Raw genomic sequence first — 15,848 nt, 5'->3', positions numbered from 1 at the left:
TAGGAACTACGGCTAAGCTATGCCACACCCTGTGATTAAATTACAGTTCCTTGCTTAAGTGACGAGATGTAAAGCATCTATGCCTTTAATCACTGTGTAGAAGGTGCTGCTTACCTTTGAAAGGTGAGGAACGATACATCAACATCGCCTTATTTTATTGTTCTATATTTTAAAACAGGTAGTTTTGGAGCAATATTCTGTTTCTGTTCTCAGTATATTGGCACTGTCAGGGAATGGGGCAAACCCTTTCTACTGCAAGTCACTTAGAGATCTAGCAGTAGTTCCTGATCTACCTTCTGGCCATTCCTCAAAATTCATGGGTGAATTTTTCTGTTTAGATTGGATAATATGTGTGATCAAAAGCTGCAATCTATAGCCAATGGGAAATGCAGATATTCATCTCTAATTATTCATCTTTTATATCCAGCTTGCTTTTACCACCGTTAAACACTGAGTGCTTGTCCTTTACGATGATCACCTATGTATTAGGCTAACAAATAATGGATAGTTTAGCTCTGTTGTGAGAGAGCTCAGCCTTCAAAAGCAGGCCACATCTTTGCATTAGCTATTTTGCTTGACTTATGTCTAGACATTCTTTGCCCATCTCAAAGTAAAGCAATTTCTCTTTTCTGCCTTCCTCAAGGGCAAACGCTTTGTTTGCTTAGCAATAGCTGACCCTAAATATTCAAAACGTGCTGCTTTATTGGGGGACGGGGTGTCTTATTGTTTTATTGTAGTTTTGCTTAACATTGCATTGCTATGGCATTGTAGTTTCTCTGTTTCATTGTTTGCTATATATACATATTGTATTTGTTATTTTGCAAACCACACAGAGACTGACTTGAGTTTTAAGCAGTATATAAATATATGAAGTAAGTAAATTAACAATATGAAAATCTACCAGCCCTTGGATGGAGTTCATACATACAGTGGTACCTCAGGTTACAAACTTAATTCATTCTGGAGGTCCGTTCTTAACCCGAAATGGTTCTTAACCTGAGGTGCGCTTTCGCTCATGGGGCCTCCCGCTGCTGCTGCGCCCCCAGTGCGCAATTTCCATTCTCATCCTGTGGCAAAGTTCTCAACCCGAGGTGCTACTTCCAGGTTAGCAGAGTTTGTAACCCAAAGTGTTTGTAACCCAAGGTACCACTTTATTCCTATAAGGAAAGCTTCTGGCCTTTTAGGAATAGCCCATTTAAACGTTTTCTTCATTTCATTATACACAATTTATTTGTTTTATCAGGCAATGCCTCCTAGGCATGTGGACCACTGTGATTTGCAAAAATTGTAACAATTTTGGAGTAAAATCCTTAAAAAAAAAAACAACCAACAACTTCGGGCGGCCCTCATGCATATTCACTTCATCAAATCTGGCCCTCTTTGAAAAAAGTTTGGGCACCCCTGATCTTGATCACCCATACTTGCAAGCACAGTGTGGCCCCTGAACACTCCCACCCGTGACCCAAGAGGGTGCTGTCGTCTGAAGTGGGCCAGAGTATTCAGCCAATGTGCTGTACATAAGCGAAGCAGCCTTTGTAATTAGCCAGCTGTGAAGCAAGCAGGCACAGCAAACTCTGTTAAGGACCCTTAAGGTGTTGTTGCTTTCTTTGCAGCTGCCCTAATTTATTCGAAGAAAAAGAAACGGAGTAATAAAAAAAGAAAGAAAGCGCTTCACCTTTTAGTCACTCTGTCACTGCCAATAGCTTGACTCCAGTGGAGCTAACTTGGTGCTGTGAGGGACAGGTGGCCGAGCAGCAAAAAAAGAAAGCTTTTGTAATTGCTTGGCATGTCAGCTCTGTGCTTGGGAACACAGGCACCAGTTGGCAGATTGGATTAAAGTCCTCCTACGGGTTGGCTTGGGTATGCTTAATACCTGCACTCCAGATTGCCTCTACAAACATTAAAAAGTGCAAACTAAACCCCAGTGCAAGGGATGGTGTTGGAGTGGCCACTTATGCATTGCCAGAAAAAAGCAAAAAAGCAAAGCCTTCGCCACAAAAGATTATGCACATTTGCATTTGAAAAGTGATGGTGGTGATACTTATTACTGCACCCTTCACCGGCAGGGCTTAGGACAAGTTACAACCATTTAAAACTCAGTATTAAAAGAAGTTAAAACCCATAACAGTCCTAGTAATAGGATGGGTCCTAAGAGTGCAAAGCTCCGGTATCAAAAGCCAGGACAAAGAGGTGTGTCTTCAGCATCAGTTGGAAGCCGTGCAGTGATGGTGCCAGACACATTTCTGTGGGGAAGGAGTTTCGTAGCTTAGGGGCTGCCACTAAGGAGGCCCTCTCCCAGGCCGCCACCACTACTGAACCTCTTAGGGCAGCAGAACTACCAGCCCCAGCCCCACCCTTAATAACAGCCAAAGGTTCTGTAGGGAAGAAGGCAGTCTCTTGGCTATTTGGGGTTTAATACATTATTTAGAAATAATCACTTTAAATAGAAATACAATTCATCTTACGATGGTGAAGAAGGCTGAGGTCAGGTGACATTTCTGCTCCTCAGTCTGCTGTCCAGGTGCTGACTATGAATCACAGAACTATAGAGTTGGAAGGGATCCTGAGGCTCACCTGGTCCAGTCCCCTGCAATGCAGAAATATAGAATCATAGAATCATAGAATCATAGAGTTGGAAGAGACCACAAGGGCCATCGAGTCCAACCCCCTGCCAAGCAGGAAACACCATCAGAGCACTCCTGACATATGGTTGTCAAGCCTCTGCTTAAAGACCTCCAAAGAAGGAGACTCCACCACGCTCCTTGGCAGCAAATTCCACTGTCGAACAGCTCTTACTGTCAGGAAGTTCTTCCTAATGTTTAGGTGGAATCTTCTTTCTTGTAGTTTGGATCCATTGCTCTGTGTCCGCTTCTCTGGAGCAGCAGAAAAATATGCAGTTGTTCCTTACGGGGATCAAACCTGCAACCTTGGCATTACAGTAGTACCTCGGGTTACATACGCTTCTGGTTACTGACTACGGTATCCCAGAAATAGTACCTTGGGTTAAGAACTTTGCTTCAGGATGAGAACAGAAATTGTGCTCTGGCGGTGCGGCAGCAGCAGGAGGCCCCATTAGCTAAAGTGGTGCTTCAGGTTAAGAACAGTTTCAGGTTAAGAACAGACCTCCAGAATGAATTAAGTACTTAACCTGAGGTACCACTGTATCAGCACCAACTGAGCTATCATTGTGTGGCAGACAACTGGTCACACAGTGATCTGGTCAGACAACTTCTAGGCCCCTGAAAGCTCTCTTCTGATGGCTTATTCATCTTTAAACCAGACTCAGCCCTCCAGATAGAGGGCACAGTCCAAGAGAGGACAGTCTTCTTGACAAACTGGTGTGGCCAGCATGCAGCTCCCTTCATCACTTGATTAGCCAGTGTTTCAGCTCTGTTCACTCCAAAACATTTTCTCTGAAAGTGAAGGGGGATCTCACCTGCTGGCTTCACTTGTGCTTGGCCAATGTTAGGTTGAGCAAAGCTCTACATGTCTAGAACTGTATGCGCACAGGCTCTTTGATGTGAAAGGGATCTCTGGACCATTAAGATCCCCCAACTGTGCATCCGGGGAGCACATCCACATGCTGTTAGATGACTGCAGAGCTCTGTTTGTGCTTGCCAATATCCCACTGCTTCTTTCCTTCCACATCTGTAGGCGAGAGCACAGCAAATATAACCCAAGCTGAATATGTGACCCATCTTTGTTGAAAGGTGTCTCATTAGTTTGAACCCTGGGTGATGGGAAAGTTTTGTCTGTGTTGATTAATCTTCAGTTGATTTGTGGGTGATGAGCATGCATCTGCGATCTGACCCCGTGAAGTATGAAAAGAAGCAAAATTTTAAAGATATGTGACTCCTTTTAAAAAAACCAAAACTGATTCCAAAGCACATATTTCGTAGAGTAGGTTCAGTTTAGGTCACGCTTGTTATACAGTGAGCAGTTCTGGCTGCTGTATCTCAAAAAGGATATTATAGAATGGGAAAAGAGGCAGAAAAAGGCAAACAAAATGATCTCAGAACTGAAGGAACTACCTGATGGGAAACGGTTAGCATGCCTAGGGCTTTTTAGTCCGGGGGGGGGGATTGGTGTGTAAGTGTGGACATGATCGATGTGTATAAAATTGTACATGAAATGAAGAAAGCAATAAGCTTTTCTCCCTTTCTCAAAATACTAGAACCCAGAGTGACTGGGGAAACCCAGCCAGATAGGCGGGGTATAATTATTATTATTATTATTATTATTATTATTATTATTATTATTATTACTATTAGGCCATCCAAGGAAACTGTATGTTGGAAGATTTGGGACAGGCAAAAGGACTTCTTCACACAGCACGTACATAGTTAACTTTGGAGTTTGCTAGCACAAAGTGTAGTGATGGTCAACAGTGGGATCCTCTTTAAAAGAGGATTAGACAAATTCATGGAGGGTAAGGCTATTGAGGGCTACAACCTATAATGCATATGTTCTGCCTGCTTGCCTGCCTGCCATGAAGGCAGTCGTGTCATAATGGCTGACATATAATCTACAGGACAAGGATAACTGTGACTTTAAAGATGAATGGGAACCCTGTACAAAGTATTTGAAGACGCAACAAAGCGAACTGGACTCCTTGGCTGGCTTTGAATAAACATTCACAAACTTTTCCATTGATGATAATCAGCTAAAAAGTTTGAGGATCTGTACAACTGTGCAACATGCAGAAAACATTCTTAGAGAAATCAAAGACTGGAATTGAGGGAAGCTGGGGGGTGGGGGATGGGTGGATTTTGTGTGGGAGGGTGGGGGGAGGGAGGAAAAATGGGAGGGGAAATAAGGATGATATGTTTCTGGATAATATGTTTTGTTTTAATTTTGAATAAAAAAGTTAAAATAAAATAAAATAATGGCAATATGCTACTACCAGGATCAGAAGCAACACACTTCTGAATACAAACCACAGGGGAGTCACAAGATTTAGAGTGCTTCTGGGCCTTCCTGGAGCCATCTGGTTGAACCTGCAACCTTGGCGTTGTCAGCATCATGCTCTAAACAACTGAGCTGTTCTTTTTCCTGGTGCCTGAGGTATGGTTTTAGGTGTACATTTAAAACATTTTAAATATGTGTCCCATAAAAACATAACCTGTGAAATATCTCTGAGGCGACAGGTGGGAACAAGTGAGGTGAAGAAAGTCGTTTAAGATAATGTCTTACATTTAAAGTCAGTTCTGTCTGGCGCCAGAACGACCAGATATAACGGAAGGAAGACTATTCTCTTTCAATACTTGGGTGGCTGTCACAAATGCCTTTTTGTAGCCTAATAAGTGGAGGCAAAACTTTTCCCTGCCAAAGTCCAATTTGCCCCCCACCCAATGAATTTATTCATAATTAAAAAAAAAAAATCTATACGCCACCATCTCATGTTAAAAATATCAAGGCAGTGCACAAGACTATACGAAGAAATACAGCAGAACATAAGATGCCATTTTAAAAAAAATACCAAAAATGTATATTAAAATGACTGGCAATCTTAAGAAGATTTAAGCTGTTGAAACAAAAGATTGTCTTCCATAAACACGGTTTTAACAGTGAGTCCGTGACTGTGGAGGCCAATTCTGGATCCACATGTTCTTCCACAGTGGGGACATTGGTTTCTGGGTGGGAGCTGATCACGGTGTGGATTTGCCAAGCGTGCCTTCCTCTTAGCACGTTTCTCCCGTGCATCCTGAGTTCGAGTGTCTTCAAAGCCCCTGACACCTTTGGTAAAGGCTGTTCTCCAACTGGAGCACTCACAGGCCAGTGTTTCCCATTGTCAGTCTGTATACTACATTTTTTACCAGAGACACTAGATAACGGACTTCTAGTTGAAGCTGGTCAGGCTTCTGAAACCCAGGGCATAATTAACCGCACTCTTGCAAGCGATGTCAGTGATGAAGCTGGGCTATAAAAGCTCAGGTGTTTCCTGGACTCAAGCTGCTCAGGATTTTGAACCTTGCCCAGGTTTCTATGGGTAGAAAGTGCAGATGTTTTAGCAGAGATGTCTGCATGCTGCCGGCCATCTGCCCCTACCAGCTGTCTAGTAAACCTACTTATTTATTATTTATTCCATAAAATGTATCCCCCAATTGATTGTAAAAAGGGGGGGGGGAGCCTCAAAGCAGTTCATAAAAATTAAACAATAAAATCGAGAAAAATTCACAACCATACGTTAAAACATGCAAAGGATAAAATAATAGAACAGATTAAAGTTGCCCCAACTGAGTAGACTTGTTTAAAAAAAGAATGTTTTTAGCAGGCGCTGAAAAGAGCACAGCGAAGGGGCCATGGCTTGAGGCAGAGAGTTCCAAAGTAGACACTAAACAATCAAGTTCATACAAATGAGGAACCAAGTAGGATTCTTATGACCATAGTAGCAGGAATCAGGTTCCCTGAGAAAGCTATATCAGTGTGACTCAGAAGCTGGCCATCCACAACATGGATTTCCAAGGGAAAGAGGCAGGGTGATGGAGTGAAATGCTAAATAAAGTTATCTGCAGAAACCGAGCTGTTAAAATGGTCAAATGTTTAATCTTTTGATTGAACTGGAATTAATATTACTGTTAGCAAAAAATAATGTGCTGGTATATTTGCATTAATAATTACCGTACAATACACTTCCCTTAGCGAGCTGTATTGTGCCAGTGCCCAATGGAATTGCTTTTGCTGCTGTTCTACTATATTCATTGATTTTAATTACTTTTGTATTATTTTAATATGTTGGAAACCAGTGGTGTATTTTCCTATAAATGAAACGTGGTATATAAATGTTTATAATAATTAGTGCCAGACCCTACTAGGCCTGTAGGTAAATACCTTGAGGTTGAGCCATACTGAGTAGCTATGCATCAGAGAGAGAGAGACGTGAATATGAACATATCTGAAAGCAATATTGATACTGCTACAAATCAGGAACCATTACATAATACTTAAGATACATTATTATGCAACCAGGGTGTATTTTTATTTATTGCAAAAAAATTATCCCATTAACCAGCAAGCAGCAGTCCTCTTGTGAGTCCTGGTGGTCATTTTTTCCTGCCCCCTGCCAAATGTTTGTCCGCTCAGGTTCAGCACTTGTGCCCTGTCTACTTTATACCTTTATACCTTGAGCACTTTCTACCTTGATTTATTTATTTGGGGAGGGGGAAGGAGATGCTCTGAAGATTATTATATTTAAGAAGCTCTTGGATTCTCTTTGCCTTCCGCTCTTATTGCTGCACTGATTTATTTTCCTATTCCATATATTGCATTTTACCATCCGCTGCAACTTTGCAATTCTGCTGCTACTGTGATCAATCTGTTAGCTTTACCTAGCTGAATCTACAGTATTTACTGCCCTCCCTTTCCCCTTTTCAACCTGACTGGACATTTGGCACGTTGGTGGTCAACTGTGATAATATATGGGTAAGGGGGAAGGGGTTTTGTTCAGATTCAAGTAGTTTTGGGAAGAAGTGGCAGTGGAGGTACAATAAGCTAGCTGAAGGAAATGGGGTGGGGGGCAGGTGTATATCTCAAAGTGTCCTGTTATTTCCCAGTCCTTGTCCCAGTACAGGAGACCAAAGTTGCTCTGCCAATTTGCCCTCAGTCCTGGTGTTACTGCTGTTACATGCCGGATCAGTCCAGATTAAACAAAAACAAATCTTATACAGGACTTGATCCCACATTGAATGACTGACTTGGCTTATATCACTGTTAGCTGAGTTAGATGATCTGGAGGAGCTGAGCTTTCCCAAATTTGCCCCTGTTTCTTGATGCAGCACAAAACAAAATTGAGGGCCTAGGGTGAGGGGTTAGCAGTGGTCTGTCTCCATTTCCAGTGCCTCTGTCAAGATAAGATCTGGTTATCTGTGAGTATACGTGGTGTTAGATGCATAGCCCAGACAGTGGCATCTTGACCACCCCAATTTCCAATAAGTTCCCCTACCTCAGCTGACAGAGATAGTCTGGGATATGTTACCAAAGACATCTAGGTTTATGGTTCTGGAGAACCTCAACATTCATTCTAGGACTGCCTTCCCACAGGTGTCTCAAGACTTCATAGCTTTAATGGCAGCCATAGACTTGTCCACACTTTGGGTCTGAGCAGGAAGATGGTGATTTGAGAATGGGGGATTTTTTCTTGATTCATTTTTTGTGGTCAGAACATTCCCTGTTGAGATTTAAAACTCATAGTGGCCACTTCCTTCCAAAGGAGCAGTGGACCTATCTGGAAAGATTGATTCTCAGAGTTGTCTAGGAGTTTGCAGTAGACGTATTCCTGATAAAGCCCTTGTTTCTCTGTGGGATACTCAGATTATTGTAGGCATTGACACAACAGCTCCCAACTACTCTTTTCCACTGCATGGAGCCCGGTTCAGCCCAGCTCCTTAGTTTACCCGGAATCTGGGGTGACAAAGCAATTAGGAATTAGACAAAAGAGACTGCACATCCCTGATGGCTGGCCTGTGTCAGAAGAAAGACAGAGCACTGTAGTCCTCCCAATTCTCCTGGACCTCTTGGTGGCTTTTGACACCACCAACCATTTTATCCCTTAGTAATGGTGTGTGTGTGTATGGCAGTCTAAATACACGAGCAGAGATTTATTTATTTTTTAAATCCTCTGCAATGTGGTTGTGCAGAAAATACTTCTCAGATATTGCTAGAAATACATGCATTTCCACAGTTTTAGGGGCAGAAATAGATTCGTGTGAAATATCTGCCACCAACGCTGTAGAAAAACCTATTAATGATGACAGGTGGCAAGGGATCTCCACACAGTCTGTCATCATCAAGAGGAGACGCTAAGGCTGTATAAACTGCCAAAATGGCTTACTTGAAGGTCGTTTGTGCTGTTATGTGCCACAAAAATAGCTCAGCAATTGGGGGGAGGGACTGTAGCAGCCTATGGTCAGTATGACAAGATGTGTTTCTATTTGTATTATAGTAATTATATCCAAATTTGTGTATACTTCTCTCTATCGTGTGTGTGTGTGTGTGTGTGTATGTTAATACACATAAATTAGCAAATGTTAGGAAATTTCCTCTTTTTTGGTGATGAATTAGGTGCCCACCCTAAATAACAACTTATATGGAAGAGGGAGGAAGTCAGTTGCCTTCAAAAAAGCAGCCATTTCATGTGCACCCATCCAGGGTACTCAAAAACTTAAAAACACAGGAGAGTCACTTTTTAATCTCCAGAGAGATTGTGCCAAGTGAAAGTCATCAGGCAGGGCATTCCGTAATGGTATGTACATAGACTGCCATGCTCTTAAATTTGCTTCAGCTGATCTTTAGTTTTAAGGTGAATGAGACACAGAGTTGGACCCCCTCCAACACAATGGAAGAAATGAGGCATAATGGTCAGACGTGTGATAGAATTCCAGGAGGCGGTATCTCAATGCAGAGTTCTGAAGTTCTTTATTCCTGATCCTGACTTCCATCCTCCCTGGTCTCATCAAATTTATCCAATTGTTTGTTTGTTTCCTTTGCATACCACCCCTGCAAGCAAGTTCTGCGTGTGGTTGGCAGAGACATAAAAGATACAAGCCACAACAAAATGCTAAAACCAGAATAACACAAATCTTTCTATCTAGCTAGCTATATATGCACATGTGTTTTATGCTGATTCTACATCGTGGGGTGTGTGAGAGAGTGTGCATGCATGCATGTGTGCCTGGCAAGACATAAAATCAGCATAAAATGTACAGCTGGTAAAACAGTTTAAACCAGCAAGGGAGAACTTGGTGCAAAAACTGAGGCACCTGATGGGTTGTAGTGACAAGGAGAACAAGGAGGTCTTCACCTGGAGCCTTAAAGACCATAGTGTGGAAACCAGATGATCCTCCCTGGGATTGCATAGATCAGGTACCACCACCCTTCCTGGCAAGCATCTGCCACAATTAATTGGGGGAACTTGGAGAAGGGCACCCCGAGAAAATATTGGGGTCCAGGCAGCTATGTATAGGAGAGAAAGAGCCTTCTGGTAGCATGTCCCCAAGTTGCTTAGAGAACCTTCAGGAGGAAGAGCAGAATATTGGTGGTGATAATGATTGTAGTTGTAGTAGTATCAGTAGTAGTAGATAATGATGTAAAGGCTTTTACAAATGGAAGAAAACTGTATCTCCTGTATATGTTCATGGCCTGCTTTTGCACTGATTCCAGAAAGGTAATGAAGCCGATTCAGACATAGATTGGTTCCGATTCATTACAGAATGTCATGACCAGGCAGCGCTGAGAGTTTTTCATTTGACAATTAGCCCTTTCAGCCTCGAAAAGATTTAAAACCAGAGGGGAAAAAATAACATCTGTTATTCTGCAGTGAAAATGAACTCCTCTAGTGACAGGCTGGCTGAGTGACTGATGGATGATGCAGGACAAGAGGAACAAGGACTGAGTTGCTCTGTGGGGGCTTCATTTTAGAGGTGGTGCCCTGTGATGTGCTGAAGCAATGAAAGAGAAACAATCTAATATCCAGTTAAGTGTGAGCAACCTGGGCCAAGGACAGTTAAGGCTCCAATAGTATGCACACTTACCTAGCAACAAGCTGTTCTGAAAAGATGTGTATAGGAGTGCATTACCAATATCATTCAGTTTTAAGAAGATTTAAGGCCTAGGCTGCAGATGGGCAGGGTACAACAACAACAACAACAACAACAACAACAACAACAACAACAACAACAACAACAACAAAACAACTTGCCACTGCCTCTGAGGTTGCTCCCAGGCCATTCCAAGTATAACTTTCAGGCGCCTGATGCTCATCATCACCATTATTTATTAAATTTGTATCCCACCCTATACCCACAGGTATACCATCCAGGTATCTTGAGTGCCTTTATGATCCTTCCAAGTGGCAAGGGGAATTCTGTCATGCATCAACTGCTGATGTGCACTAAAATGTTGCCTTCATGGGCTCATTGTACGGAGACCCACAAGTTAGCCACAGCTGGTGAAGCGGAACAGGTTGAATTGAATTTTGGGTCTTCTCTTCAGTTGAAGAGGTTTGGCTGTAAATTAGGGATGGGGGATTTGTGACCTCCCCCTAGATGTTTTTGGACTCCAGCTCCCCTCGTTGCTGACCACTGACCCTGCTGGCTCGCCTGATGGGAGTTGAAATCCAACAGCATCTGGTAGACCTCAGATTCCCCATCCCTGGTTTCAATCCTTCAGCCATTCTTTTGACAGGTTGCAATCACCCAAACCTTTTTCATAGAGGTTTTTGTGAAGATAAAATTAGGTTGCCTGAGGTCCTTAGGCAAGGACAGGATACAAATGCGAAGAGAAATATTATAACTGTACATCACAGTTTTGTTTATATATCAGAAGGGTTTGTTCTTCTCTAAATGATGGCTTTGAAAGAGGACATGTGGACAGATTTGGTTTGGATTGCCCAGTTAGGCCTACTTATAACTGGTTCATTTTGAGCACCGCAATTTAGATGGCTCAGTAATATTGCTAATGACTATTGAAAACGCATCATGGCAATTAGAAGCAGGAGTATTTCATTACCAAAGGCTCTGACACTAGTGCACACTGCAAGTACGTTTTAGCATGTTCTACAGAGAAGTTGTTTACAGAGAAGCAATTAGCTCCCTGTTGTTCCAAATCCAATTGAATGTGCATTCTCAGGACAGGCTGGGGAATGAGGAGGAGAAGGAAGGTGAAATGAAACTAGCTTTTCATCCTGGCTCAGGGATTGGGAGGGAGACCACAGCCACTTAGGTCTGTATTTGTTAATGTAAGGACTCTGGCCTCTGGGACTAGCAGCGCAGACAAAATTGGCCAAAATTATTTTACTGGGCCATTTGAGGGGAAGCAACCTTTAACTGCAGAACTGTCAGCCCTGAGTCAAAGGCAGGCAAAGTCTATTAAAAATTGTTCCCCAAGCATCTTTGTGCTTTGCCCTCTTGGGTTTTAAATTGTTATAAACCTTGCGGAAACAACACTATTACATTCACTACAAACTGTTTAAGCACAGCATATTGAGATACAGGTATTCTAACATTACAAATATCCAACTTTAAGTGATAAAATCAATAAGCAGAGAAGGAAACATTTTTGAATTCTGCCTTCCATCTTACAAATTTGTAATTTTAAACATTCCTGTTTCAAACCATTGCTATTTTTCTTGTTCCCAATGCGCAAACCATTGCTATTTTTCTTGTTCCCAATGCGTCACATATAGAATTCTATCAGCTACAATCATGTGACAGAGATAGCGGATGACCCTCACAGTCCCTTCCAACTCTACAATTCTATGATTCTGAGGTCTAGAAGATACCATGTTGGTAATCCATGATATATGCAACTGATTCTGTATGGCCTAGAGTTACAAGCCAGGAAGTGAAGCCTGGTGGGAAGTCTGCTTGGAGCAACAATGTCTATTAGAGGACATTTAGCAATGGATGCATTCGCTTTGCATGCAAAAAGTTCAATCCCCAACATCTTCAGGTGAGCCTGGGGAAGAACTTGACGTCTATGCGACTCTCCTTTAACTGCCATGGCTTCCATCAAGGAAGATGGTGAGAATTCTCCTCTACACAAAACTACAGTTCTTAAGATACCCCAGGAGAGGAAATGACCATGACTATTATAACCTTTTGATCTTTAAGTGAACAGCAATATTGAAAACGTAACACATGCTCTAATATCAAACCCACAATAGATTTGGTTGTTGGTAATTTAAAAATGTTTGTAGATGTTTTTAATGTTTGTAGATGTTCTTAATTGTTTTTAAATGGTTTAGGTTATGTTTTGCTCAATTTTTAATTGTATTGCTTTTACTCTGTTGTTCTTGGCTGCCTGGGCTCCCTTGGGAGGAAGGGTGAGAGAGATACTTAAACAACAAAAGCAGCACCACCAACAACAACAACAGAGCGAGGGGTTCTTTTAAAGTAATAAGCCTCTTAGAAGGACCTGTCTTCCAGCTGAATAACTCAGTAAGAGTGAGCAACCTGGTTGTCATTGCTGGTTTACACTTCCCTCCCCACCCCCAGCTTCCTTTAATTTTTATTTCATCCTTGCAGGACTCCCAGAATTCAGTTCCTGGGGTCAAGAGTTTTTCCTTTTTTGACTTGCTGTAAGTTGGTAGCCCTGATAATAAACAGTGAGATCAAGCCTCCAGTTCAGAAGCAAGGCATAAGCCAATAAACTCTCACATCACAGCTGGAAAAGGGCACCATGACTTTCTCTCCTGTGCTAGCAGATGTAATGCCTGGGCATATTTACAGTGGGATAGAACAGAGTGATGGACTGTTTGCCTGTCATAGCTGTGCACCCTGCCTCTGCCGGACCAAGGTGTCCTCATTAAAGCTTGTTCCAAATTTAGCTATTGCTGGGAGCATGTGCCCCTAGCATAATCAAAGGCCCTGTATCCACAGCGATGACAGAGAGCATCTGGAGTGATAGGACTCGCCAAACGTTCTAATAAGGTGTGAGGTGGAAAGAATACACAGCCGCGCTAGGTGAATTAATTCTCTCTCCCTCTCTATGACAGAACGAAATTGGTTTTTGTATCTCCCCACCCCCACCCCGCTTTGCAAATGCAATTAAGCACAAAACAAATACCAGGTATTTCCTCATCCTAGAGCTGTAGCGATAACAGAATCTTGACACTTTACATTACTAATCCCCTTTTTCTCTCTCACTTTAATTTCATTCCGCAGACGTATCAGCATTCGTATACAGCTTTTTATGTCCTCCGAAAACTGCCTGATGGGTAAGTGATATGATGTGGTACCTGGGGTTTCTGCAGATTAGGAGAGCTGCTGGGAAGCGAACCGTCCTAAGCAATGTGGGCTTGTGTCCCAGTGCTTTAACCATTCAGCACTGGCAGAGCCTATAATGGATTAAGGGCCTTTCCTTGAAAAGGGAACACAGTGAATCGCAACGTTGAACAGCGTGATCCAATAGTGAGCAGCAAAGTGTTGCACTGATGTCAGCTCCACCCACGTCCCCTCCTTCATACTTCATTTTAGAATACAGTGGTACCTCGGATTACATACGCTTCAGGTTACATACGCTTCAGGTTACACACTCCGCTAACCCAGAAATAGTGCTTCAGGTTAAGAACTTTGCTTCAGGATAAGAACAGAAATTGGGCTCTGGCGGCACAGCAGCAGCAGGAGGCCCCATTAGCTAAAGTGGTGCTTCAGGTTAAGAACAATTTCAGGTTAAGAACGGACCTCTGGAATGAATTAAGTACTTAACCTGAGGTACCACTGTAGTGAGAGAAACCTGCTGAATCAGACCAAAGGTCCATCTACTCCAACATCCTGCCTCCTGTTGGAAGCCCACATTCAGGACCCAAGCATAATAACTCTCTTCTGCTGTTATTCCTGAGCAACTGTATTCAGTGCCTCTAATTCCAGCGGTTGCATATAGCCATCGTGACCATAGCCTTATCCTCCATGAATTTGTCTATTACTCTTTCAAAGCTATCCAAGCTAAAGGCCGTGATCACATATTTTGAAAGCAAGTTCCACAAACTCATTATGTGCTTTGTGAAGAAACACTTCCTTTTGGCTGTTCTGAAGTTTTGGAACAAACGTCTCCTGGGTCATCCTCATGTTGCAGCGTTCAACTGGCGTAAAAGAAGGATTCACATCCTTTTGAACTTAATGTCCAGTTGTTTGTTGGACTTGATCTTCTGCACTTCCTCTCTGCACATGCATGCTTTGCTAAGAGTGTGTCTCACGATGCAGTCACACGATTCTACTAGCTGACGTGTTGCCACAGAATAACATCTTAGGTGAAACGCCACCTCATGCATTGGTTACTGACCTGTTTTTTATTTGCACAGGGGCTGTAACAACAGGATCACATAGTAATATGATTTGGGACTGCTGCAGCTAGTGGAAAGAGATTTCTTTCTGAAAACAGATGTCCCGAGGCTTATCACATCCCAAAAAAGCCCTTCAGAATAGTATTAATTTAGAACAATTAGCTTGCAGTGTGGACACACACTGAATCATTTGCACATCTGATTCAATCCTTCCGTTTGCGTGAGCATCAACCTTGAAAATATAGTTTTAGTTTTACTTATTATCTCCTTTATTAAAATATTTTTAAACCACCTTTCATTGGCTTTAGCCCCAAAACACCTAAAGGTACATCTCTTCCCATGATAGACCTTCTAGGGTGTTACGATATGCAAGGAGGCAGAGGTAGACCTTAAAAGTACCATGCAATGCGGCATGGAAGGACCTTTTCTGTGTTGGCCCCACCATTGCATACATTTTGTTGGTGGGCCAAGATGCACCTTTTTGTACTGGGCTTTTGGTTGAAGGGTGAGTTGAGAGCTTCACTCCCTCTGTATTGTTGCTCGTGGTCTTACTTGCTGTGTGGTTGATACAACCTAATTGATGGATTAGTGTTCTTGTGCACTACTTGGCTTACTTGTTGTTTTAGCCGTACGTAACCAGCCCTGAGACAGCATAGCAAAGGATGAGCTATAAATGCACATAAATAAATATTTAAAATGTCAGGGTGGTTTACAAAATAAGACCAAAAAAAGTCATATCGCCATGAAATATAATCAGAGCATCTTTAAAAGGCAGTAAATCACAACAGGAATGGCTAAACAACTAAAATAGCCAATGAGAACAAAGGGCAAGGTGGTCCACAGTTTTGACGCTATATCAGAGAAGGCACTCTATCTCTCATTGACTTGTAGAAAAACCTCCCCAGCAGATTTTTAGCACATTGGCAGCCTGCTGCTCTACCAACTATATGGTTCCAAGCTGTTTCTTCAAAGCTATTTATTTATGTATTTATTTATTTATACCCCGCCCATCTGGCTGGGTTTCCCCAGCCACTCTAGGCAGCTTCCAACAAAAGTTTAAAAATACATT

At 42.3% G+C, this 15,848-nt stretch overlaps 1 protein-coding gene across 6 annotated transcripts in view; it reads left to right on the top strand.

The window, feature by feature from the left end:
- The window catches only part of DPP6 (dipeptidyl peptidase like 6), a 491,459-nt gene that overhangs the window by 376,708 nt on the left and 98,903 nt on the right, over positions 1 to 15,848 (top strand). For all 6 annotated transcript variants that reach the window (XM_083579470.1, XM_083579472.1, XM_083579469.1 and 3 more), the window contains exon 6: positions 13,662 to 13,714. In XM_083579470.1, coding sequence (XP_083435596.1) covers positions 13,662 to 13,714 — 53 coding nt within the window. The remainder of the gene's footprint in view (positions 1 to 13,661; positions 13,715 to 15,848) is intronic.

The sequence above is a fragment of the Podarcis filfolensis genome (genome assembly GCF_964270895.1).
Source record: "Podarcis filfolensis genome assembly, chromosome: 12".
In the NCBI taxonomy this organism is placed as follows: domain Eukaryota; kingdom Metazoa; phylum Chordata; class Lepidosauria; order Squamata; family Lacertidae; genus Podarcis; species Podarcis filfolensis.
Note: the sequence above shows the minus strand (reverse complement) of the source record. Positions and strands in the feature narration are given on the sequence as shown.